This window comes from Motacilla alba, chromosome 17 (assembly GCF_015832195.1).
Source record: "Motacilla alba alba isolate MOTALB_02 chromosome 17, Motacilla_alba_V1.0_pri, whole genome shotgun sequence".
In the NCBI taxonomy this organism is placed as follows: domain Eukaryota; kingdom Metazoa; phylum Chordata; class Aves; order Passeriformes; family Motacillidae; genus Motacilla; species Motacilla alba.
The window spans coordinates 7,794,180-7,820,984 of record NC_052032.1 but is presented as its reverse complement, the minus strand read 5'-3'; the positions used below and the strand labels follow the sequence as shown (position 1 = coordinate 7,820,984).

The 26,805-nt window shown below is 48.3% G+C and overlaps 1 protein-coding gene across 6 annotated transcripts in view; it reads left to right on the top strand.

The window, feature by feature from the left end:
• The window catches only part of VAV2 (vav guanine nucleotide exchange factor 2), a 125,034-nt gene that overhangs the window by 8,082 nt on the left and 90,147 nt on the right, over nt 1-26,805 (top strand). For all 6 annotated transcript variants that reach the window (XM_038156700.1, XM_038156701.1, XM_038156702.1 and 3 more), the window contains exon 2: nt 24,443-24,559. In XM_038156700.1, the coding sequence (XP_038012628.1) occupies nt 24,443-24,559 (117 nt within the window). The remainder of the gene's footprint in view (nt 1-24,442; nt 24,560-26,805) is intronic.

Here is a 26,805-nt window from a genome sequence, read left to right as displayed (position 1 = left end):
CCAGGCAGGGCTGGGCTCTCCCTGCGGGCTGCTCTTTGCTGCAGGTGGCAGAGTGCAGAGCTTTGTGTGTAACCAACCCGTGCTGCTCTCCAGGTGTCTCCTCCCCATCCCTGCTCCCTGTCACCGTGCAGCTGCTGAGCCCTGTGCCTGGGGTTTGCTTTTTCCCTGCACATTTTGTGCTTCTGGGAGTGTTTGTCTGGGATCCTGCACTAGCCCAGCCCTGGAGTTCAGGCTGAGTTAACAGTGAGGTTTAGCTCAGATGCCCTGACCTGAAAGGCTTTTTTGGGGGTTGTTCTGTGATGGGTGCTGGCACTGAGTCCCCCCTCCTGTGCCAGGGGGTGTTTGTGCTCTGCCTGAAGCCCCAAGGGCTCCTCTGCAGAAGGAGCTGTGAAAATATCAGGTGTGGATGCAGTTTGATGGTCTGTGCAGGCTCTGAAAAACCAGTTCTCCTCAGGAAGGTCACTGCAGATCACGTTTGGCCAGCAGATTTCCCAGCCTTGCCTAATGAGCCCTGCAGAATAAATTTTTGGGCACCTCTTTGGATCTTTTTGGACACTTTTTGGACGTTTTCCTGGAGTCCCCAAGCAGCTGTTTCAGAGCTGCCAGCCCTTCCTGCCCCAGGACAAAGGATGTGCCTGCCCCTTGTCCCTCCTCTGCCCAGCACCCTTTGCTGTGAGGAGGCAGTGTGGGATCTGTTCCTGTTTTGCAACCCTGTCTGGACAGCCAGGATTCAGCTGCAGGAGCCTCCTCTGCCTCCTTGGAAAGCCACCAGCCTGACTCATATCCTGACTTGCTCCTCGTGCCTCCGTGAACTCTGCAGTCAATGCACTCCGTGCTACAGGCCCACCAGAAAATCAGATTTTATTCACTGAGATGCCTCGGGCCTTCTCAGGATTGGATTTTGCAGCCGTGCTGGAGCTGGGCAGCGTCTCCCATCTCACCGTGCCCTCTCCCAGCCGTGCTCCAGCTGCCGGAGCTGCTTTGGCTCCGGGGGATGCTGCCAGCTGCTGTGGATGGGCTGCACGGAGGCTGGCAGGGTTTGTGCCCCTCCGGGCTGTCCCAGCAGGGACCACCAGCCTGTGCCTGCCCCCTGGGCCTGCTTTGGTCCCCACACACAGGATTTGGTCAATGAGGACAGGGGGGGTTAAAAGGTTCCCACTGAGGAAATTGGCTCTTGCTCTTGCAGCTTTTGCCTGGACGCTGATGCAGGGGTGTGGGGCTTGCTGGGTCCCCAGGACAAAGGAGGAGATGATGAATGTGACTCCATGCTCTTAGAAGGCTAATTCATTATTCTATTCTATTATGAATATTTATTATATATTATATATAATGTATATTATATATAATATATAATATATAATATATAATATATAATATATAATATATATAATATAATATATAATATATAATATAATAAAATATTGTGTCTAATATAATATTTATATATAATAGAATAGAATATATATAATATATAATATATAATATATAATATATAACATAAATATTGTATACAATATTTTATATATAATATAATATAATATATAATGTATTATATATTATATTATATTGTATATAATAAAATACAATATAATATAATTTATAATTTATACTATATACTATATACTATACAATATAATATACAATATACAATATATAATATATAATATTGTATATAGTATAATATTGTATATAGTATAGTACTGTATATAATATGATATTTTATATAAAATTTATATTATATTATATTATATTATATTATATTATATTATATTATATTATATTATATTATATTATATTATATTATATTATATTATATTATATTATATTATATTATATTATATTATATTGTATTATATTGTATTATATTGTATTATATTATATTATATTATATTATATTATATTATATTATATTATATTATATTATATTATAATATTATATATGCTATACTAAACTATACTAAAGAATGTAGAAAAGATACAGACAGAAGGCTAAAAAGATAATAATGAAAACTCGTGAGTCCTTCCAGAGTCCTGACACAGCTTGGCCCTGATTGGTCATTGAGTCAAAACAATTCCCATGAAACCAATGAAACAATCACCTGTGGGTAAACAATGTCCAAACACATTGCAAAGCAGCAAAACACAGGAGAAGCAAATGAGATCATATTGTAATAATAATAATAATAATAATAATAATTTAAAATTCTTTAAAATAATAATTACAAAAATATAATAAAATAAAAATACATTTAAAATAAAATAAATTAAATTTATTTAAAAAATAATTTTCCTTTTTCTCTGAGGCTTCTGTGCCTCCCAGGAGAAGAAATCCTGGTGAAGGAACACATGACTGTGACAGAGGGGAGGAAATTAATATAATATAATATAATATAATATAATGTAATATAATATAATGTAATATAATGTAATATAATATAATATAATATAATATAATATAATATAATATAATATAATATAATATAATATAATATAATATAATATAATATAATATAATATAATATAATATAATATAATATAATATAATATAATATAATATAATATAATATAATATAATATAATATAATATATTGAGGAGGAATTTGGCCCTTTTGGAGCACTGGTAGCTTTTGGTGTGTTTTATGCTTTTGGTGTGTTTTATGGTTTTGGTGTGTTTTATGGCGGTTTTCAGCTCAGTGGAACATCTGGTGTCTGAGGAGGGAACAGAGGAGGATTGTGCCCGGGGAAGGGGAGGAGTGATTTGTGTTCAGCACCACAAACCCTGAATTATCTGTGAAATCCATGGAAATTGGGGGCACCCAGCGCCTGGAAACAGGCTGGGAGCAGGGCACAGCCAGCGCTGGGGCAGCTCCTGGTCCCTGCAGGAGAACCCAGCGCAGGCTCTGCCCAGCAGCTGCCCCTCTGCCAGGTGTCCTGCTGGTTTTGCCCTCCAGGATGAGTCCTTTGGCTCCTGGGGTTTCTCGGGGCTCGGGATGCTCTCGGAGCACTCAGCTCCCTGCAGGACACAGGTTTGTCCCCAGGCAGAGCCTTGCTGCTGAGAGGCTGGGATGTGTGGCAGGAGCAGTGAGGATGGGAGGTCTGTGATGGTATAAATATGTTTTCTATATAAAATCTGTGTATATAAAAGGTGTGTAAAAGATATAAATATATTTATATGTAAATAAAGTGGTATTTCTGTAACAGCTGGAGTGTGTGAAACCCTGGAAATCCCAGGCTGAGTGGCATGGCCCCAGGACAGGAAATGTGCACAGCGCTGGGGCAGGCCTGCGTGCACATTTTGTGTTTATGGGAAGCACTTTCTCATGTGAGTGATCTTCCAAGAAAATCACTGGTGGGCCTTGCAGAGGGGAGGAGACAAAACAAACAAAAAAAACCCAAAAAAGACCAGGCTTTTCCTCCCATAGCTGTGGGGGAATTGTGGCTTTAAACAGAAAATAAGCCAGAAAATTTCCTTGTAAACCCAGCAGAAGAGTTTATGATTTTTTTCCCCCCCTTTTATAGATCAGCTTCTATATTTTTATTTCCTTGCTGCTGCTGCAGGGTTTGGGGCTGTTTTGCTGGGTCAGCTCTGTGTGCCTCTGGGCTCAGCCACTGGCCCTGGGTGGCTGAAGTGGCCCTGGGGGTCCCTTTAGTGGCCCCCTGGCAGCAGATTTGCTCCTTTGCAGGGTGTAAATGGTGTAAATGGCTTTCTTCTGCTGCCTGGGCAGAGCCCAGGGGGTGTCCCAGCTCTGAATTTGGGGACAGGGCATTTTTGTGGTGCTGTGGCAGCTTCCAGCTCTGGGCTGATGCTCTCAGCACCAGCTGGGGGATGTCTTGTAGAAAAAAAATTAGGTTTTCAAGCTGCAAAGTAGACCTAAAAACTTTAAGTTGTCAAGGGATTTGGGGCTTTTCCCAGCAGGAAGGCTGGGGGTGTGGGGCTGCCTCTGAAAAGGTGAATTTTTCAGGGTGAAGTTGCAGGAGATGAAGTGTGAGGTGTGCTGAGCTGTCCAGACTGTCTGTGCTGGGGGTGGGTGCTCCAGGGAGGGGTCCCTGCCCCACGGCTGAGTCACTGAGATCCCCCAGCTCCTGTCTGTGGAGCCCTCAGGGGATTGGGGAGTGGGAATGGCTTGAACACAGGGAATTCTGCAGGGAAGGGGAGTTTCGGAAGGTTTTTCTGAAATAATTAGAAGTTTCGTCCAGGCTCTTGCCAGATGTGAACCATCCCATTCCAGGTCGCGGGGCAGGCTCCTGGCTGCCATCCCAGATCTGTCACCTCACTTTAACCCTTCCTCACCCATCAGTTTTGGGTTCCCCAGGCGTTGGGATGCTCTGATGGAGGGGGGGGGACACTCCCAAAGGACTTCCCACCTTCAGCTGCTGCCACTGCCTGGGCTTTGGCCACCTGGAGCTGCTGCAATCGGTGTCTGGCTGCTGAGAGCTCCACCTGAGGTGCAGAAAGCGTGGTCAGACACCCTGAGCAGCCAAACCTGTTCCTTTGGTGGGAAGGGTGAGAGGCCACACAACCCCTTGTGCTGCTCCCCTGCTGCATTTCCCACCCTCAGCGTGTTCGGCTGCACGTCCCCCAGCTCTGGGGGAACGACTGAATGTTGGGTTTTCCTTAGAGGTGACAAAGGTTGGGAGTGGATTTTCCTGGTACTGACAGCTGGGTTATCTCGGGAAGGGTAATGAGGAGGCTTTAATGAAGCTGCAGTTTCTGCCTGAGAGTGGGGTTTTAGCCAGGTTGTTGCAAGAAAGCATTTCTAATTAGGAGAGATTTAATTCCAGATTTTTGTCGTCTCCCCCCACCCCACACACACCCCCTTCCCCTCTTAATTATATTTGCTAACGTGTGTAACAGCTTTCCCTTCAGAAAAGAACAATTTATTCAAAGGTCATAAATAGATCCTGGCATTAATTACTCCGGGAGCCACAGTGGGCTGCTCTGGAGCAAGCAGCTCCGTGGGGAATGCTGAACCTCTCCCAGCTGGATTTATCTGGGCTTGAAATGACTTTGTTTGCACGCTCCCCCCATCAAAGACACCTCCAAAAAAGTCCCAAATGTCTGACTGTGATACCTGATCATCCACATTTGTGCCCAGCTGAAAACCCCCTGGGACCTTGTAGCTAATTTCCCCGAGTTTTTGGAGCAAGCCTGCAAATCACAGCATCTCCCTGGATCTCTTGAAATTATAAGAAATTATAAATAATGTCATATCAAATCATATAAATTACACCATATTATATTATATTATATTATATTATATTATATTATATTATATTATATTATATTATATTATATTATATTATATTATATTATATTATATTATATTATATTATATTATATTATATTATATTATATTATATCATAATACATTATATCATATTATATATAATAGAATATTTATTATATAATACAATATTATATAACATATAATTTTATATTAAATAATATTATATTTACTATATAATATCATATTATATTTATTATATCATATATCATATTCTATCATTATGTTATACAATATTATATTTACTCTATGATATCCTATTATATGATATTTTATATCATATTATATCATACCATATAATATATTATAGATTATTTTATTAATAAAATAAACAAAAATAATATTTTATATATTATATTTATTATATTTATTATTTTAATTTTATTATAAATATTTATTATATTTATTTTTATATTATTAATTATAAAATATATAACTGAAATGATAGGATTTGGGGGTGTTTTTGTCCCATAGTTTGGCATCCCCTGGTTGCTGTGGATGCTGAGCTGGAGCAGGGAGAGCAGAGCCAGGCTGGGGGCAGTGGCAGCAGGACAGGGCTGAGCTGTTCCTCCTCCTCCTCCTCCTCCTCCTCAGCCCAGCTCAGGTTAATAGTTTTTGTAACCTCCAGATTTTGGAGTGGCTGCAACATCTGTTCCAAGCGATAAAAATGCAGTGCTGAGGGGGAATTAGCATACAGCTGCCAGGGGTGGGGGAGAGCCTCTATAGAAAAATAAATGAATTTATTGATGGGAGCTGAAGCCTCACTGAGTTTTCATCGTTCTGGTAATTTTGGCAGCGTGGGCAAAATCTGTTCCTGAGCAGCGGGCAGGGCTGGGGCTGGGCTGTGGGACTCTGGTGTGATTTGGGGCTCCAGGCTCCTTTGTTTTGTCCCTTCACCCCGAGCCAAGGGTACTTCCTGCTGGCTTGGGTTCCTTTTGAGGCTCCCTCTGCCTGATGAGCTCCATTGCCTGGGCTGGGCTGGCTGTGCAGGGAATATTTAACACCTCTGGGAATAACCCTGCTGCCTCAGAGACCTGACCCAGGGGGTGGCATCCCTGCACGTTGTGCCCATCAAAAGCTCTTTTTCTTGCACTTCGGCTCTCGCTGTGCTCACCAGCAGCTGCAGGGTTGTGCTGGCACTCCCAAAATGTGTTCCCTGTGCTGGTCCCTCCCCATCCTTCACCACCCCCAGGGGTCAGGATGCTGCTCCCCTGAGCAGGCTCTGACCCCCAGACAGGTCTGAGGTTAAAGATTTCTGTGCCTCTTCCTCCCCTGGTGTTTTTCCTGGCATCCTGTGATGTGATGGTTTAATTTTTCCTTGAGGGAAGGCAGACAGACATTGCTTTTGTTGCTTTGGGGCAATGCAGGAGAACGTGGTTGAAGTGTTCTCTGAAGCCTCACAGACTTGAAAGCGAATTTAAAACGCCCAGGTTTTAAGATTTATAAACCCAGAACGATGATTGGTGAGATTCTGGATTCCCCTCCTTGTGAAATAATAAAAAAAATTAAACTGAAGCCAACCCACGTTCAGCTCTGGGCTTCACCAGCAAGACCTCAGTGAATAAAATTACCTGTTTTATGTGGGGACAAAAACCATCTTCAACACCTGATTTACCTGGATGTGAATGAAAGGAGTGAAAGTAAAACTTCAATAAATCCAGAGGGGCAGAGAGGAATTGCCAAAGATGTGGCTGTGTGTGTGCAGGGATGTTGAACCCCTTGAGCTGGGGCAGAGGGAAAGAATAACAACCCCCTGTAGCCACCAGGTTTTGCAGGGTCTCTTCTCAGGAAAATCTGGTTTTCTCTGAGCAGATGTAGAACTGCTCAAATCTTTTTTTGTTGTTTATTTGGTTGTTTTTTTGGTTTGTTTTTTTTTTTGTTTTGTTTTTGGGGGGTTTTTTGGGTTTTTTGTTGTTTTTTTTTGGGTTTGTTTGTGTTTTTTGTGGGGTTTTTTTGGGGTTTTTTGGGGTTTTTTTGGTTTTTTTTTTTCCCCCTCTGATTGAGAGGTTTCTTTTTGAGAGACAGCTCTTCTGCTAGCAGTGTGAGGGTGTGAGGATGCTGTGTGACACCGCCAGGGTGTCAGGAGTGTTGTGGCTCTATACAAACCCGTTATTCAGCTGAGCAGGGCTGTCATTACCTGCCTCTGCTGCTGCTCAGGCAGGAGGAGCTGCTCCCAAAAAGAGATATTTAACTTGTCTGTGCTCCAGGTGCCTTAATAGCTGCTTGGGTTTGTCTCTGGCACGTCAGCAGCCAGGCTCGGAGTGCTGAAGGATCAATGTGGAGCTCTCCTCCCTCCACCCACTGAGGGTTTTACTCAAAAATTGGACAAAAATCCTCCTGGCTCTGGCTGCTCATCCCACCCAGGGCTGGCTCAGGTCTTTGGGGTTTGACATTTGCAGTGTCTGTGGAACTGGAATGGGTCTTCAGCCTCCCACCCAGCTCTGGCAGGCTCGTGTTGTGCTCCCAGGATAACCAATAATCCCAGGGCTGAGGGGGTTGTGCCCAGCCCAGGGCTCCAGGTGCCGTCCCTGGGTGTTTTGGCATTTTGTTATTCCTGAAAAACTTCTGCAGAACTTCTGGGGGAAAAAAAAAAAGCCCCAAACAACTGTTGGATTTTCACAGTTCTGTGGGTTTAAGGCAACTGCGAAAAGCCAGCTGTGGGCTGCTCCCACACCCTGGTTCTTCAGGAATCTCCCTCAGCAGTGGATGTGAGCGCCCAAAAAAGCCACTTACCTGTTCCTGTTTGCATTGCTTTGGGGTGTTTGCTTTGCTTTTTGGATTATTTTCGTGTCACTCATGGATTCCCAGTCCAAGCTCCACTTGGTCCCAGGCCCTTGGCAAACAGAGGTGCCGATGCTGGGCAGAGGTTATCCCGATAATCTGGGAATGCAGAGCACCTAGATCTCATTGTCCCTGAGCAGAACCATTGGCCGGAGTGATTTGTTGTCCCTCTGCCTTGCTGGGGCTTGGGGGCAGACAGCTGGGCTGGGTTTTGTAATCCAGAATTTGTTTTTGTCAGAAAGGGCTCAGCTGCTGGGTCGTGGCTGTCCCTGTTGGTGCGTGGCTGCGTGAAGGGAAGGCGACAGAAGCGTGACCTCTTCCTCCCCTCCTCCTCATCCTCATCCTCCTCTTGGGGTGGTGCTGGCTCTCAGGTTTAGGACACGGATCCTTTTGCAGCTCCAGAAGTTTGGGAGAGCTGTGGGGCAGTCCCGCTGCCGTGCCCTCCGCAGCATTCCCTGGCTGCTGTCCCTCCTCCGGGCTTCCAGGGGCACTCCCAAACCTCCCGGCCTGAAGAGAGCCTGCCCAGGAGGCTCTGGCTGCTGGAAGGGAGCCGAGCTGCCTTTCCCAGGGGTTTGGGAGCAGGTTTGGGGGTCACACTGACCTGCTGTGACGCCTTGGAGGAGATGGGCTGGGTGAGGAATGAGGGCGTCCAAGGCACAGAAATTTGGAGGTGCTGTGTGACCACCCCACCCCAGGGCACCTCTGCTGTTTTCCTGGGAATTCGGGCTCGTTTTGGGACTGGTGCTGCTGTCAGGCTGTGGGATCTGCCCGGAGCGGGCAGGGGAGGTGGGGAAGGAGGATTCCATGCTGGTGATTGTGTAACCCTGGAGTTCCTCCCTGAGCATTCCGAGCTGTGCTGGACCCTGGGCTGCTCTGGAGAAAGCAGCTCCGTGGGGAATGCTGAACCTTTCCCATCTGGATTTATCTGGGCTTGAAATGACTTTGTTTGCACGCTCCCCCCATCAAAGACACCTCCAAAAAAGCCCCAAATATCTGACTGTGATACCTGATCATCCACATTTGTGCCCAGCTGAAAACCCCCTGGGACCTTGTAGCTAATTTCCCTGAGTTTTTGGAGCAAGCCTGCAAATCACAGCATCTCCCTGGATCTCTTGAAATTTCTTTTATAAGATTTGGAGGTGTTTTTATGTCCAGTAGTTTGGGATCCCCTCGTTGCTGGGCGCAGAGCAGCTGGGAGCTCGTTCCACGTGCTGGAGGAGGGACAGAAGTTCCAAGGCTGAGTGTCTGAGTGAGACCAGCAGCTCCACACCAGGGAAGAGCTGACACGGCCGGAAACCAACTGGGGCTGCAGTTGTGTTTCAGATTGTTGCATCACTTTTACAGGATGTTCCTTGCATTATTCAGCGCAGTGTGAAGAAACTTTCCCGGGGTGGAAGGAGGGTTTTGGGAGTGGAGGAGGATTAAAACCTCCATGAAATCCCTTTGGTCCGTCCTGCCCAGCTGGGGAGTGAGGGATCAGAAGTGTGAGTGTGAGTGTGAGTGTGAGTGTGAGTGGGCTCACAGAGGGCTCAGCTGTCCCTGGGCTCACACACTCAGTGATTTGGGATCTGGGAAGAGCCTCCAGGAAGGGCTGCCCTTTGGAGCTCTCCCTGTGCTGTTCCAAAGCCAGAGGAAAGGTTTTGCTCCCTGGAGGCTCCAATACCCATCCCCAGGGAGGGAGGCCGTGCAGTGCTTGGCTCCCTCAGCCTCTCCTCTCTGGGAGCCCCTTGCCAGAGCTCCAGCAGCCAGATGTTGGTCCCTGCCCCAGCCCTGGCCTGGGAACGCTGTTCCTGCTGGAGTGTGCTCCAGGAAAAGCCTCCATCTGCTCCCTGAGTGTGAGCAGAAGTGACAGGTCACGATGACTTTACATGACATGTTGTTTTTGCTCCCCTCCCCGAGGCACTCAGCAGCTGGAGAGCTTTTCCCCCACGGAGCTGGAGGCAGCTCTGCTTTGAGTAAGAGCCTTTTGCATTGGAAGCTACACCTCAGGAGAGATGTTTTATTTCCCTGGCTGTTTATAGCCCTGTGAAATACTGTGGAGCCTTCATCTTCCCTCTTTGCATGGCCTCCACTGCATTATGCAGAGGAACAATTTATTCCTAACAGCTCAGCCTAATGTGTGCCACAGCCATTTCCACAGGAGCCAGACCTGCCTTAATGTTTGCTGGATGGCTTTTTAAATGCATCGTGCTGGCTCCCAAGCCAGGCTTTTTAATAGCTCCTGCTCAGGGCTGAGCGTACAGAAGTCTGACAGAAACCTTGGTGCTTGTTCTCACACCTTAATTCTGGGCTTAAAAAATCCCTCCCTGACTTCTACACTCTCTGTGTGTGTGTGTGTTGGTGGAGGCAGTTGCTAAGAGAAGGGATAATTTAAAGCAGAAGGAAGTCATACATGCAGCTGTACTAAAAATTAACTTCAGTTGGGTGGTACTTAGGAAATTAAAGCAGGGATGTTGCCAAAAAGAAAAAAAAAAAGGGGAAATGAAGAGTCTGCCTTTGACTGGGTGTTGATAGTGTCTTAACTGTGTCAATAAAGTCACTTTAATTCGTGGGTCAGTGAGCTTTTTTAGGGCTGCTGCCTGTTTAGACTCATTGATCCTCTCCCATTAAGCTCCACATGTTGTCCTTTCCTGTCCAGACAATTCTCAGCCCAGTCCAGCAGAGTGGGTGGCTTTGGAAGGAGATGGAGTGGAGCTGCTGAGAAGGAATCAGATGCTGCTGCCAGTTCCCCTCTTCACCCCTCTGGCTGAGACACAGCATTAATGGCCCAGCCCAACATGTCCCTGGGGCCTTATCTGCATCCTCAAATTGTACCAAATTAATTAGCCTGGCACAGCAGAAGCAACCCAGCCTTCCCTAACGCTCTGCAAATGCAATTACCCTGCTACCAGAGTTTATTTGAGATATTCCAATTAACAGTCAGCTTTGCTTGGGCACTGTCTGGTGGAGCTGCTCCTGTCTGGCTGGGAAATACCTCATTAAATGCTGCTCCATGGAATCCCAGACTGGTTTGGGTTGGAAGGGAGCTGGGTGCTGATCCAGTGCCACCCCCCTGCGCTGGGCAGGGCCACCTTGCGCTGGAGCAGGTTGTTCCAGGGGAAATGCTGGCCTGGGGAATGGCTGGGTTTGGCAGGACCCGGCTCCATGCAGGATTGGAGGGGAGCTCCCAGAGAGCCAAGCTGGGTTTTCCCACTGTCTCACAGGGAGATTTTCCAGTGGGGTTTTCCCGCTTGGCAGAGTGTAAATCAGTGCAGAACGCCACAAGGGTTGTGCTTGTGATTAATCCCCAACATGCAACTTCCCATGAAATAATTCACCAAAGCCTAGTTTGGAAAGATACAGCCCCCCTCACAAAACACAAAATGATGTTCTTCCTTGTTTTTAGCAGAGGGGAAAAAAAAAAGGATAAAAAATATAAAAAATATTTCTCTGCTTGTGTGTGTTTAACCCCTGTTAGCCTGGCTCAGAAAGGAGGACTTGCCTTACAGAAATATGAATGCAGGAAACTGTTCAGTCAAAGCATCCAGGAGATTTTGGGAGCATTTCCAACCCCCTCTAGCCCCAGGTGCCAGCTTTGGGTGCACCCCTGATGTGTTACTGTAATAAATGAGTGCGTGGAGCTGCCAGGAATGGGATGTGGGTGTTAAATTAGAGGGTCCTGTTATCTTGTTATCCTCCCCAAGCATTAATTTATAGAAATATCCAGAGCCTTGTTTCCCGTAATCGCTGGGATCTCTTCTCAGTGCTGGTTTTTATGAGCTGGGGACCTGACCTTTTTAAGCAGCTTTACAAATTAAGTAGCCAGTAGATTAATTTTCTGCAGCCTGTTTTCATCATGGGGAGCAGGAACTGTTCTGCATTGCTGGGGCAGTAAATTTTACCTCTGGAGTTTGGCAAGGAAGGGGGGAAAAAAAATCTTCCAGATAAGGTAAAAGAGTCACATCCTCAAGGAGAGATTGAAATAAATTGGGCAGAAATGAAGCTCCCCTTGCTTTAATTCAGGGGAGGTCAGGGACAGGGTTGTGGCCAAACCCTGGGAGGTTTGGAGTCTGTGGCCAAAATTTAAGCCCTGCTCGTGCAGAAAGATCTTTAATTCATCGTGGTAAGAATTCTCTTGGTGCTTTAGGAAACTGCCCAGAACCAGACTCAGTTCTGGCTGGAGAAAGTTTCAATTCAATTCTCTCATTCAATTCCACCCTTGCAAAAAATAACTCGGAATGGGAAGTGATTTCCTTTTTTCGTCGCCTGTTTTGTCCCTGTGGGGTGAGCTGGATGATTGAGCTGTGCTGGGCACGTGCAGGAGTGCAGAGCCACTGCTGGGGCTGCTTCAGGACAGCCCTGCTCCTGCTGGGGCTCTGAGCATCCTCCCCAGAGTTGGGGTTTCCTTCCAAACAGGTGCCAGGGTCCAGGAGTGATGGCTCTTGTGCTTTTCACCTGGTTTTCACTGATGTCAGAGTGCTTGCAAGGATGCTTGATACTCTCTAGTAAAGAATTAAACCTCTCCTTTTCCTCCACGAGGGCTGAAAGTGCTTAATTGAAATCTTACAGATAAAACACAGCCTCTAATCTGAAAATCTTAAAAAAGAAAAACCCAACCAACCAACTTCACAGCAATGCCAGTGGCCTCCTCATCCTCCCCTTGATCAAAGTTCATTCTGATTTTTATCTGGTGCCTACATTAAAGATGATGGTTAACCTTCAGATTTCCTGTCTCGGCCTCCCAAGCTTTGTGATACTTGCAGTTACTCTTCAGTTAATTAATTTCCTTGCAGAGCTGCCGGGAGAGGAACTGATACCCTGAATGCAAATTGCTCAGGGCAGCACGAGTGCTTCAGGTGGAAAGAGAAATGGGTGTTCCTGCCTGTGCTTGTGGGTGGGTTTTCCTTTCCTGGGACCCAGGGATGGGTTTGGGGTTGATGTACTCGGGCAAGTAGGATTTTGGGATGTGCTCTGAAGCTTTCTGGAGTCTGGTAGAGACTCGTGGGGGGCTTCTCCTGCTGCCAGGGGAGTTCTGAGCACCCAGCTGTGGGTTTGGCATTTAAAACTCTGATATTGTCCTGTTCCTGGGGGGAAGGTGCAGTGCAGGGCGTTCGTCCCATCCTCAGTTTAAACGTGAGCATGACCAAAAACCCTTCCTGTTCCCAGCACTGCTTCTTCCTATACTGAAATGCCACAAAACCATTCATAATTTAAAGCTGAGGGGAGCAGGAAGCCCTGAGTGACCCCCAGGGCCTCGGGGCTGCCTGTCCATCCTCTGTCCCCAGGCACAGGCAGCCTCCAGGTGCTGGCACAGCCACCCCAGCTCTGCCAGCCTCTGCTTCAGCTCCTGCTGCTGCCCAGAGCTGGAAATTCAGTGCTCAGCTCCTGCCCAAAACCCAGGAGGCTCAGAGCAGCTGCTGGGCAGTGGCTGCTGCCTCCCCAGCGAGGTCTGGGGTGGGATTTTTGCAGGCAGTCCCGACAAGGGGAGAGATGAGAATCTTGATTTGATGTTTTAGAAGGTTGATTTATTATGTCGTGATATATGTTATATTAAAAATGTTATGCCAAAGCTATATTAAAAGAATAGAGAGAAAGGATAAAGGATTTATCAGGAGGTGGAAAGGAAGGGAATGGAATGATAACAAAAATTTGTGATTGCTCAGAGAGTTGGACACAGCTGGACTGTCACTGGTTATTAAATAGAAATAATTCACATGGATCAATCAAAGATGTACTTGTTGCATTCCACAGCAGCAGATAATTATTGGGTTTTTTTTTTGGTTTTTTGTTTTGGTTTTTTTTTTTTTTGTGTGTGTGTGGGGTTTTTTTGGGTTTTTTTGGGGTTTTATTTGTTTGGGTTTTTTTGTTTGGTTTTTTTGTTTTGTTTTGTTTTTTGTTTTTTTTGTTTTTTTTTTCTCTGAGGCTTCTCAGCTTCTCAGGAGACAAAATCCTGGCAAAGGGATTTTCATAAAATTCCATCATAACAGTGTGGCTGGCAGGGGCTGTGCACAGGGGGGTTGTTCATGTTGCAGGAGCAGTGCACAGGTTGGTCAGCCCGGGGGCACCCCACAACCCCGTTTCTGCTGCTTTTTGGGGTGAGGAAGGTGCTGAGCTGCTGGAGCCAACCTCACCTGTGCCCTGAGGAGCTGCTGGCAGCGCAGAGCCCTGCTGTGCTGCCACGAGCATCCAGGGGCCCGTTCAAAAGCACATTTGGGGCTCAGTCTGGTGAAAATGCAGCTCGATTTCGTCTGCAGGTCTGCACCAGCTCTCCAGAATGTGAGGAGTGTTGCAGTTTTAATTCCTCCTCTAGGCAGGAGCTGGGGGGAGTCTTTCAGCATCATTACCTGGTGCCATTAAGTGAAATGTTCTGAGAATCCTGTTGTCTGCTTCTAAAAACGCCATCCCGGCCCCTGGGGTGACATTTTGGGGCTGTTTCTCTCCAGACCCACTGGCCTGGTTTTCAGCAGGGCTCTGGGGGTGGCTGGCAGCCCAGGAGGTGTCCCCCAGCCTGGTGTCACCAGGGGTGGGCTGTTCCCATCTCCTGGCATGCAGAGCTGCTCTGCTGAGCTGGGAGCTGAGCTCTCCCCTCCAGCTCTTGTCTGGTGCACGAGGCTCTGCAAATCTCACCACAGCAGACATCTGCAGGTTTTCCAGGCTTTTCTTTCCTCCATCACCCATTCCAAAGGTAAAAGCTGTGAGTTGCACGTGTTTTTCTTGGCTGAGAGCTTGCTTTGCAGGGGTGATTTCCCTGTGGGTGACGCTCTGCTTGGGCTCTGTGGGATGAATGTGGCAGGAGTCTGTTTGTTCTGCCTCCTGGCAGGTACCCTGGCACTTCTTGCACTGAGGAAAACACCACATTTAGCTGTAATTTTGGAGGCTTTGTGAGAGTGAAGTGAGGCTAATTGGAAAGGAGTCACCCCACAGCGTGACTGTGTGCAGAAAAATTGAATTTTACCCACGATGGATGAATAATGCCATGGCAGCCATACAAGCTCTTCCCAGAAAAGTCTTTTGGGTGTTGGAAGATTGCATGCTGTTGGTCTGATGGCAGAATTTCTGAAATCAGATTTCTTGAGGTGCTTTAAGAAGGCAGAGTCTGCAGTGAGGCCCCTGAAATGAGCATGTTCCTCTGGCTAACGTCAGCTCAGGGGTGTTTGGGGATCCTAAAATCACAGATTTTATGGAAAGGACCCTAAAGCTCATTGGAGCCATGGGCAGGGACACCTCCCTCTAGACCAGCTTGCTCCAAGCCCTGTCCAATCTGGGCTTGAACACGTCCAGATATCAACGAATATTTAAAATCTACTCATATGGAACTCCTCTCTAACTGGTATATAAAGACTTTAAATTCAGCTTGCCTGTTTGATTACTATTTATTTGCCTGTTTTGACAATTCTGCATGAATGACACTGCAGTCCCCTGCTGCGGACACCTTCCAATCCCACCCTGTGGGAGCTTGGCTCTTCCTTTTTTCAGGGCAGCTTGGTTTTAGAGAGACAAAAATGAGTTGTGGGAATGCCTTGAATGAGCCCAGGCTTGCAGGCTGCTGCCTGCACCCAGTGCTTGGCGTGACAAGGCTCCATTTGCTGGCTTGGCTGCTCTTGACTCATCTGAGAGCTGCACCAGAGCTTTTCTCATCACTGTCCTGTCAAAAGTTCATCAGGGTTCCATTCCCTGGGCCAGCCTGAGGAGCGGGAGGACAGTGCCTGCCTGGAAAGTTCCCTGGAAGAGCAGCCCTGCAGTGTAACTCGAGCTGGGCTTACGCAATTCCTGCTTTTCCTCAAGAGCAGCTGAGTGGTCTGCTGTAATTTGATTGTCATGGTTCAGGTCAAGCCCTTTCTCAAAGCTTTGGGTTGGCCCAAACGTTTGGAGTTTTCTCTGCAGGAGCCTTCCCACGCATGGAGTTATCTCATGTCTTCATCAGCTCCCAGCAGGGTTTGTTTTTCACATCTCTTATCTGTGGTGGTGTTTTCGGAGTGAAGCGTGATCCTGGGTGAGGCAACACGAGGTTGGGAATCACAGCAGTACTACGAGCTAAGACATCTCTTCTTTTTATTCTTTTTTCTTTTCTTTTTCTCCCCCTTTTTTAACTGGGTTCTCCTGACGGAGCTGTGTTTCCTCCAGCAAGAAGAGGAAAAGGCTGGGTTTGAGGAGTGTGGAAGGAGCTCTTCATTCAGGATGCCGAATGTGGGCAGGTTGAGCAATGCCTCCGAGCCCTCCTGCTCCCAAGGCTTTCTGCAGCCTCAGATTTAATTGCTCAGGAAAGCCCAGCCCGGATTTATCAGTCTGCTGTGGAGACACCCACATGTGGCATGCAGGAGCCTGAGATTCCTGGAATCCTGGGAGAAAGCCCAGAAGAACCACCTTGGATGGATTTGCTGGGTGAACCCTGGAAGTTTCTGGGCTTCTCCTCTGGAGCAGGGCGCTGATCCTTGGTGGCCTGCCCACGCTCAGGGGTGCAAAACCCCCCTGCCTTGCCATCCATCCCCCAGGACACCAGAGAGGGGCCGCGCCCACCTGGTTTTGCCAGAAATTCTTTGTTATTCCTGGGATTGGCTCTTCAGGTCTCTTAGAGATATCCTAAATGTTATTCCTGGGATTGGCTCTTCAGGTCTCTTAGAGATATCCTAAAAGATCCATTTCTAGAGTCCAGGCAGCCACACAGGGATTTGATTGGGGATTTCCAGAAGCCCAGTGGGAATGGTTTGGGTGACACAAACCTCGTGCCTCTGGCTGGGAGGGGTTGCCCCAGTGCTGAACCTGTTGGACCCGCTGGATTTGGGGTGGTTGGGGGAACTTCATCCCTTGTAAGCACTGTGGGTGAAACCCTGCCAGGCACTGCAATTAAAACCTTAAAACCTTAATTATTCTGCCTTTCCCAGCCTCTGCAGGCCTGGGAGGGCTCCACAAAGGAGGGAAGTACTGTCAGCAGTGGCAGGTCCAGCGTTTTCTTCGGGAAGTTGCAGCTTCCTTCCTGTCATTTAGAGCCCCTGAGTGCCGTGGGGCGACCGTGGATGGACAGACGGACAGAGCCCGGCATTCCTCCGGGAATGTGGGACCTGCTGCCTCCTGGCACGGGCTCTCAGAGCCTCTCCTGCCACCAGGGAGGGGTTTTGGGGGCTTTGGGGAGGCCATGACTGCTGGTGGGAGTTCACCTCTCAGCACACAAACATGGGACATCCCCGTGTCACCAGATCCTTGTCCCCTCCTCCAGCCCTGAGCTATCCTGCCCTCTCAGCTGCCTGATGGACGGGGGGTTTAAGCCACACTTACAGCCTTCTTTTTGCTTTTCCTTTTGTTTTTCCCATGTGTAATGGGGGAAATGAACCTGGCAGTCTTCATGGGGAGTTCAGGAATCAGGAGAACTTCCCTTGGGTAAAGTAGGGTGAGCTCTTGGAGCCCTGGGTTTGGCTCCAAGAGTGTCCTCTGCCTCTGGGGCTGAGGTTTGGGACCTCTGGGTATTCAACAGGTTACTCCAGAGTCTCTGTTTGTTATTTTCTTACTTTTATTTTGTAGGTTTTAATTACTTTTTCACAATTCCATGCGTACTCTGGTTTCCAGTTCACGGATTTTGTATTGTCAACTGAGAGACCTCTTCCCTTTGAGAGCCCATGATGGGAAGTTCCTGTGGGGTCACTGGAGGATCTTTGTCCCTTTGAGCCACGCCAGGGCGATGATGAGTGCAGGTTTGAGGATGAGCAGGACCAGAGCAGGGCTTGGCAGCCTGTCCTGGTGTGTTTCTCTTGAGCAAGGTGGAAGCTCCTGGTGAGCTTGTGCAGGAATTTTTCATCCCCCCTGAGCTCTGGCTGATTTTCCTCCCTGGGTAGAACCTTTCCTTGCTTTCCCCCAGTCCCCAGTGCCCTGCTTTGGGTGTTTGCTAAAATCCATGGTTGCTTTCCCTCAGGTGCTTTCCTAGGGATAAATGGTGCTTGTGAGGGGCTGTGAGAAGGAGAAGCTGTGGAGAGGTCAGCCCTCATCAGTGTTTCAGGCTCATTAATCAGCCTCCCTAAGTGGAATTTGCCCAGCCCTGGAGCGCTCAGCAATGGGAATGGCTTTGAAAGGCAGAGGGGGGGGGAGAAATAATAGTGCTAAACTGTTGGAGAAATAATTTCATTCTCCACTTCTCAATAGATAAATCTGCTGTCCAACAACCTGAAATTTAATCTGTCCATCTGGAGTAATTGATGAGCTGCGACTGGAATCCAAATGCGCGGGGAATTCTCTGCAGAGAGGTTTTGTGCTGCCTCTGCACCAGAGACAATGGGGCGAAGCTGGGGAGGAACAAAGCCAGCAGGAACAAAGCTGTGGGACATTTGGGGGGGAATCCAAGCTCCACTGGTGCTTTTGACTCATTGCTGGTCCCAGAACTGTCCTGGGGAGGTCTTGGTGTGGAGGGGAGCTGGATGGGGCAGAGCTGTTCAGAGAGGTCAGATACGGGTCGTGATTTTCAGTTTTAGAGAATGGTTTGGGTTTGAAGAGACCTTAAAGACCAGCTAACCCCAACCCCTGCCCTGTGATGGCTGCAGCCCTGCAGTTCCCACTGGATACCCTTGGACTTTCTCTCCATTCCTGATGTTGGAGGAAGCCAAGGGAGATTTGATGAGTAGCGCCGGGCGACTCGCCGTGGCTCAGAGATGCATCCTTTGGCTCTCTGCAGAGGTTTGGGCCATGGGACACCTGTTTTCCCCTGGTCAATGATGTGTTTTCTCCAGGAGCCAGCCTCCCTTGCCCGTTTGCAGAGCCTGTGATAAGCAGATGCTCCCAGCTCCCCGTTGAGGACTCACTTCTCCCCCAGAGCACCCAGAGCATTCGCAGGGAGATAAGAGGAAATCTGACATCAGGGCCAGGAAGTGCTAAAGAAAGTCCCTTGCATCATTCATCAGAGGGGTTATCTCCCCCAGCAGAGCTCCAGCATCCCTTGCACGCTGCAGGACACATTTCAAGCCCACAGCTTTGGCCACGCTCGGCACGTGGCCGCGTGCCCAGGCACCCTGTGTGCCATTGTGTGCTTCCCCACAGCCCCAGCCCCTCTCCTAAAGGCCCTTTCCAAGTGCTGGGAGCTGCTGGATGTTCCTGCCCTTCCAGGCAAACCCGTCCTCCTCATTTCTTTCCTTTCCTTGTGTTTTATGGCATTTTTTTGGAAGTCTCTCAGAGATTCCCAAGCTTTGTGTCCATCCCAAGTGTGAGGAGCAGGGGCTGCTTTGATGCTCCTCCAGACCCCACCTGGGATTTCTGTTTGGTTGTTGAGAGACTGCTGCTGCATTCTCCAGCTTTGTTTGTCTCTGCCATCACCAGGAAAGCAACAGAGTCCCCATCCCTGGTGGGATTTAATGGGGTATGGATGTGGCATTTAGGGACATGGCATTTAGGACAAGCCACCCCCTTAGTGGAGGGCTTGCAGTGCTGGCTTGATGGTCAGACTCAATCTTGGAGGTCTTTTCTAACAAAAATATTTGTGTTTTTCCGTTAACAAAGCAGTTTTGGTGTGTGGCCTTCAAGCCTTTAGGGCTGGGATGTGTTTCCAGCTCACCCTGAGTTGCTTGAGTAGTTTTCTGTGATGAATTTGCATTGGAAATGGCTCCTGTCTTGTCAGTGCAGGTGCCACGGCTGCCCAGTCATTTGGGGACTGCAGGAGGTGCCTGAAGTGAGGAAGAGTCACCCACACCCTCCCCAAGAGTCCTCTCCCACCCCCAGGGCTGGAGTTTCCAGTTGCAGAAGCATCTGACCTGCCCTGGGTGGCTGGGCATGTCCCTGCTGAGGTACCAGTCATCCCAAGTGCCAAATTTCCCCTTTTTTTGACCTCCCCTGAAGGCACCTCCAGTGCATTCCTGAGTTTGAATGGCAGCACAACCCTTTGTATGCCCTGTGATCATCTGAGGAGTCTCTAAACTCAGTGAATCCAGTAACAGAGATAAAATCATGAAAACCTTCTTTTAAACAGAGCATCCCAGGAGCTGCTGAGGAGCTCCCAGCGTGTTCCAGGCATTGGGGCTGTTGGCCACCCCGTGTGCAGGAGGGTGGCCAAGGGCTCCCAGTGGGAGTCCAGAGCAGTTTATTCACTTTATGACTCTGCAGAGTGGTTAAAAATAAGCAGAGCTCTCCTGAAACTGGGTGAGTGCAGGTGCGGGGCCCTTTGCTGCCTCTCCCTAGTGCTGGTTCTTACAGCCCTCCAAGGCCTGGGGCAGAGCTGACCACGCTTTTCTCATCCATTATCAGGCTTCAAGGTGTTTCGTTTTACCAGACGAGTCTCTTGCTCTGTTTTTCACAATCCCATCCCTCTTCCAGTCCCTCTTCCCTCTGGCTTTAACTTCCCTCTCTGACGGGCTTTGCAGTGCCCAGGATGTTCTCCCCAGCCAAGGATTTGTTCTGTGGCTGTCCCAGAGCCTGGGAATGTTGGTGGCCCTGGAAATGTTGGTAGCCATGGAATTCTGTGTGCTCTCAGCTCTGTTTCCAGAGCTGAGCACGGTGTCTGTGCCCAGGAGCCATGGCTGGTGGCTCCCAAAGTTGTTTTGGATGCACAGGAGGGTGGGAATTTGTGGTGTTGGTGCTCCCTTGCTCTCGGGACCCTGCTCAGCTCTGGCCTCGCTCGAAGCAGATAAACGACAGCTCTGCTTTTGGGCCTGACAGGTGCTGAATGGAGAGCATTGATTTCTTTTTTCTCCTGTGAAATGTTTGCTTGTCCAAAGGTGTGATTGACTGGTGAATAAAATGGCCTCGGCACAGCCCGTGTTAAATTGGAGCTAATTTTAACCTGTGGCTGCTGAGTAGCGGTCCTGAGCCAAGAATTCATCATCTTCCATCAGCAGCGACCTCGAAACGCCAAGAAAATAAAAGCCACGAGATGACACTTTGCAGATTGGCCACAGAAAAAGGGCCAGGAGTGAATTGTGCCACCAACACCCACGCTGGGTGTCCCCACCTGGACTTCTGGTGCTCCAGGAGTGAGGGTGAAACCCACCTGCAGTTGTCACCCTGAGTGGTGGCTTTTCCTGTGGTGGCCTTGCTCTGCTGCCAGCTCCTCGCGGGTGGAGCAGGGCCTGGTTAATTGTGTTTGTTGTGGTTTACACCAGGCCTTTTCCAGCAGCTCCTTGAAGGGATGATGGGCTTTTTCCTCCATGTTTGTCACCTGCTGGCACTCAGGGCCTGGCGTGGTGGCTCTTTGCTGATGTCACCTGGAGCTGCCACTGTGGCAGGTGCCTCCTCCTCATTCGCCAGCTGTGGTGAGGGGGTTTCCACCTCTGAACTGGATGAAGAACATCACTTCTGGTCTTTGGTTCCTTCCCTGGCACAGGTTTCCAGAGTGCCCCATCCCTGGCAGTGCCCAAGGCCAGGCTGGACAGGGCTTGGAGCAAACTGGGATAGTGGGAGGTGTCCCTGGCCGTGGCAGGGTGTGGAAATGGATAATCCTGAATATCCCAAACCATTCCGTGATTCCGATTTGGTGCTGCCCAGCCTGGGATGAGCGGGAGCAGGGGAGGGAATGCTGCAGGAGGGCAGGGCGGTTCTACAGAGGAGGTTTGCATCTTGCTGTGTGTAATTGTGGCTGTACCCTGTGCCATTAACTTTCGAAATTGGAGGCTTAAAAGGATTTAAAATAAGCACACGCTGGAACTTTGGAATCAATGGGACTGCAGTGCAGCAGCACAGGCAGCCTGGGGTGCAAATTCTTGCAGAGATAAAGTTGTGAAATAACCGGTGTCAGCAAGAGAGCCTGTAAAGCAATTCCAAAAAAAAAAAAAGAAAAAAACAACCAAAAACCTCCCAGTCTAGACACTTATATTTACTGCAGTGTTTATGTGAGATAGAGGAATGCCCCAGAAAACCAGATTTGTTTTCAATTGCTGCCTCCGGCACGTGCTTGTCTAATGAGAAGGCTCTGATCTGATGGGACTGTCCTGTGCTGGGGGAGCTCTGCTGGCACGGGGCAGAAGGGTGAAAGGTTATTTCTGCTTCGTGTAGGTGAACCAGCCTGCTGGTAATGAGGTGGTTTTGCTAATCCAGGCTGGAAGCCCTCGTGTCCAATCCCCAAAGCAGCGCTAACGAGCTGCACCGCCGCCGCGTCTGTGGAGATACCACGGCCCCAAAGACCGTGCTTTGGTTCTTTTAATTAAAAGAAAATTAAGCTATTTTCTTTTGCTTTGAACCCCGGGTGAAGTTTGCAAGCTGGTGTGTGTTTGATGACAGCTCGGGGAGCCGGGATTGTGCCGTGTGACAAAAGCAGGCTGAGGGAATCCACCCAAAGGCAGCTTGGCTCCTCGGCCTGTTGCTCACATGGGGGTGATTCGCCCCCTTAATGGGTTGATTTCCTTTGGATTCTAACGTGTTTCTTAGGCATCTGTAAGGAATTTGCTGGAAAAGTGAAGAGTTGCCTAAAGATACAGCGATAAATTGAAGGTATTTTGCAGTGAGGATGTAAAAAGAAGGGAAGTTAATTGGCTGGCTCAGCAGATGAAGGATGTAGGTGATGCAGCTGGAAAAATGAAGCAGATTTTTATTTCTCTCTTCTTAAGCCCTTGTGCTGCCAGGAGCAAGACCATTTGGAGTCCTCAGGCTTCGGAATCTCTGATAATTTTGGATTAACAACTTTTTATTGCTGTAGCCAAATAAAGGATTTTTTAAAGAGAAACTTGATGTTGCTCTGCCAGTCAACCTTGCTGGATAAGCAAAGGTTTGAGTTGGAAGGGATATTGTAGATCATCCCGACTCACCCCTGGGCAGGGACACCTTCCTCTATCCCAGGTTGTTCCAAGCCCCGTCCAACCTTCCAGGGACAGTTCCAGGGATGGAGCAGCCACAGCTTCTCCTGGCAGGGCCTCCCCACCCTCACAGGGAAGAATTCCTTCCCAATATCCCATCTAACCCTGCTCTCTGCCAGTTTAAAGCCATTCCCCCTTGTCCTGTTGCTGTAACACGTGTCCCTTCTGTGGGGAGCCAAATGGGACCGTGCTGGAAATGGTTAAATGTTCAGCACTGGGCTTCTGTGCAACATTAGCTGCAATTTATATTTGCCTTCAACCTTGAGAGGGAAACAGCCTGGCTTGAGTCCTGCAGCCCTTCTGCAGCGTTACCTTGGGAGAAAGTTGTTTTTCAGAGGGGCGTTGTGTTCCTGGTGTGCAGCTGGGAGCACAGGAGCCCTCGCGGGGCACCAGAGTCTGACATCCCCAGAAACAACAAAGAAACCCCAGCCTGGCCTTGCAGGGAGAGCTTCTCAGTCCCTGCCTGTAGGAGTGATGGGGGTAGGATGGTCAGGACGGACGGAGATGAGAGGTTTTTGAAGCCACGTCTGGGAACTTGGGGTTCATTGCCAAGGGCCTGGGTGCAGGGGCCCTGCTGGGAGCTGCCAGCGGAGCTCGGAGCAGCCCCAGGGAGGGAGAGACAGGGAGAGAGAGTGGGAAGAGAGAGAAGGCAAAAGGGTGGTGAAGAGAGAGAGGCAAAGAGAGAGAAGGCAAAAGTGTGGTGAAGAGGGAGAGAGTGAGGTAAAGAGAGAGGTAAAGAGAGAGGAAAGAGAGAGAAGGCAAAAGTGTGGTGAAGAGGAAGAGAGTGAGGCAAAGAGAGAGAGAGAGAAGGCAAAAGAGAGGTAAAGAGAGAGGTAGAGAGAAGGCAAAAGAGAGGTAAAGAGAGGAAAGAGAGAGAAGGCAAAAGTGTGGTGAAGAGGGAGAGAGAGAGGTAAAGAGAGAAAAGGCAAAAGAGAGGTAAAGAGAGAAGAAAGAGAGAGAAGGCAAAAGAGAGGTAAAGAGAGAGGAAAGAGAGAGAAGGCAAAAGAGAGGTAAAGAGAAAGAAGGCAAAAGTGTGGTTAAGAGGAAGAGAGGTAAAGAGAGAGAAGGCAAAAGAGAGGTAAAGAGGAAGAGAGAGAGCGAGAGAGCAAAGAATAAAAGCAAAAAGGGAAGAGAGAGTGAAGTTCCCATTACAATACAATAAATCTTCTTCTGTGCTGGATATTCTAATTTTCACTAGCCAGTCTAGTACAAGGTACAAATCCTATGGTATTTACGTGCAGCCTATAAGAATCATCACATTACCATACTGTGTTACATTTTAAACCCTAAAAACAGCTCTCTGGGCCCCTTCTGCCAAGGTGGCAGGGTCTGCTCTGACCCTGGGACCTGTCTGCAGGCAGAGGGTATTGTTTCATCCAAAGGGGATTACCTGCAGCTGGCCATACCATTGTTTTCCAGTTGTTCAGTAACTAAGGTATCTCAAAGCTTGCTTTCATTTCAATCTCACTTACAGTTTCCATATTCTCAAATTCTTTTGCCAGGCAATCATATTTATAAGGCTTGCCTGTTTCATCTTCCCCAGCACCCGCTCGCTTGTCTTGCATTTAACTCAGGAAATCTCAGTTATAATTTGGGCCTGTCTCACTCATTTCCCCTCCTTTTCTCCTTTTTCTCCCCCAGTTTCTGTGCTTGAAGAACATCAGGACCTTCCTGAAAGTGTGCCACGACAAATTTGGGTTAAGGAACAGCGACCTCTTTGATCCCTTTGACCTCTTCGACGTGAGGGATTTTGGGAAGGTAAGAGTTACTGCTGAGCTCCTGGGGAGGGATGGGTCTGCCCCTGGGGCTGCTCCCTGCCTTTGTGCTCCAGGTTTGGGATGAAAATACAAAGGTTTTGTGATTTTCTAAGCAGCCTCTGAGAACTGGGCGCCAGTTCCCTTGTGCTTGTGATGTATTTAGAATTTTGCTGTGTCCTCAGTGTATTTAGGGGATGTTTTAGGTTGATTCTGCTGTGTCCTCAGTGACCAAGCCTTTAAGTTTTCTGCTTTAGATGGAAAACTCTCTGGGATCAGTCTCTAAAGGGTGTGACCCATGTGTTTTTGAGAAGAACCAAACCTTGCCTAGGGTCCACACCTCGCTCAGTCCTTCCCCATCTGCTGCCACCTGTGCAGAGCCAAATAAACTTTGCTGAACTCACCACTGATTTTTGTCATGTGGCCACTGAGTGTCTGTGGGGTCAGGGAGTGAAGGGAGTGCCCTGAGCTTCTCAGAAGTGTGTTGGCTCTAAGTGATGGCTGGCACCAAAGAGCAAACGAGGAAAACTCTGCCTGGTTTTGACGAGTGGCTCTTGTTCTGATCCCCTGCCTTTGACACCAGCTGCGTCAGGGCTGATGGAAACAGGGCTCAGGGAAGCCATTACCCAGGACAATTGCTGTATTCTTCAGCAGAAAAGGTGATAAAAGATTTATTAAAGCTCTGTATTGTTTTACCTGTTTCGAGCTGCCAGACATAAGCTGCTGGAAGGCATCTTCCCTCCTGATTATCCAAGGAGTAGATTTTCACTGCTGATGGGGATATATTATTTGATATTTATTGCCTAATTTATTTCTGGACCATTATGTGGAATGTGCAATTGCAGTGCCTTGTTTTATGAGGTTTTTTTTGATTTATGGAATACAAGGAGGCAGTTGTTGTTCTGGGAATATGAATGCACAGAAGGAACCTTTTGGGGCTGGGGAAGGAGCTGCTGCTAATTAAAATGCTGCTTTATGGTCACATTGTCTCTTGCTTTGTGCAGTTTCAAATTGCCTCTGATGCCTGGTGTTAAACACGGCTGGAGCACATCAGCTGATGAGCACAGTTTGCTTTTCCTTGTCCTGGTCTTCCCTCCCCGTGGTCACTTTTTGGGGGGGCATTCAGCTTTGTGACTCAGGGAGGTGATTTGCCACTCCCTCTTTCCTCAGGACAGTCTGGTTTTTTTTTAGGAGACTTGGGAAAGAAATGTGTCATAAACTTCCAAGAGATCCAAATGTGCTTTATTGCCTGCATCGTGCTCGTGTTCACGTTGCTGTCATCCCCAACCAACCACAGAAAATGTGGGAAGCACAGACTCTCTAGACAAAAACCCAATTTTTTCTTTTTTATCAGCTTGGTGGAGGTATCAGCTGTCCAGCTCTGCACCACCCTAAATCCCTCTGGAAGCCTGTCAAAACATTCCCATTGTCTCCAGCACCTTTCATTCCCACATTATCCTCAGATCTGTGTTCAACAGTGGCAAAGCAAATAAACAGGGAAAAATCTGCTGTTGACCAGAGCTCCCTTTCCGTTTTGAGTCACAGCAAGAGCAGGAGTCTCTACTCCACCTCCCCACTGGCCAAACACAGACTTCACACACAAAAAATCCTTCCTGGAGCTATTCACTCCTCAGGTTAATGGTATTTTTCTGGTTACAAGGCACTTACACCGTGCAGGAGGCGTTTCTGATGGGACGCAGTAACATAGAGTTTAATTGCAGAGGGGCTTTGGTGGAGTGGGCTTGGGTGTTTCCTTTCTGAATGCCACTGGGAGAGTTATTCCTCTCCTCAGAACCAAAAGGCCCCTGGGACAGCAATTACCAGCAGTTTTTGGGATTGCTGGAGTGTAATTACTGGGGAGAAATGTGGGGACTCGGTGCCAACCTCTGCGTAAAGGGCTTTGAATCTTCGGGGTTTTTTAGTGTTAGAAAACCACTGGTGCTTTAAAAGAGGCTGAAGAATCAGATCCCTCCGTCCTGCCTTGCCCAGCTGTTATTTTGAGAGAGGTTTCCATGTTTCCATCCCTCCTTTTGGCTCCCGAGCCAGGGATTCTGCAAGGAGGAGCTGCCGTGGGAGCCGTGGAGCCCCTTCCAGCTCTGCCTGGGGGCTCCTCAACTCCAGCTTTGCTCCTGGTTTGGCTTCTTCCTTGACTTTTAAGCTTGGGGAGGTGCTTTCTGCTGTCAGCTGGGTGACAGCTGGTGAAATGGGATCATGAGCCATGTGGGCTTCTCCAGCCAAAATCCCAGTGGA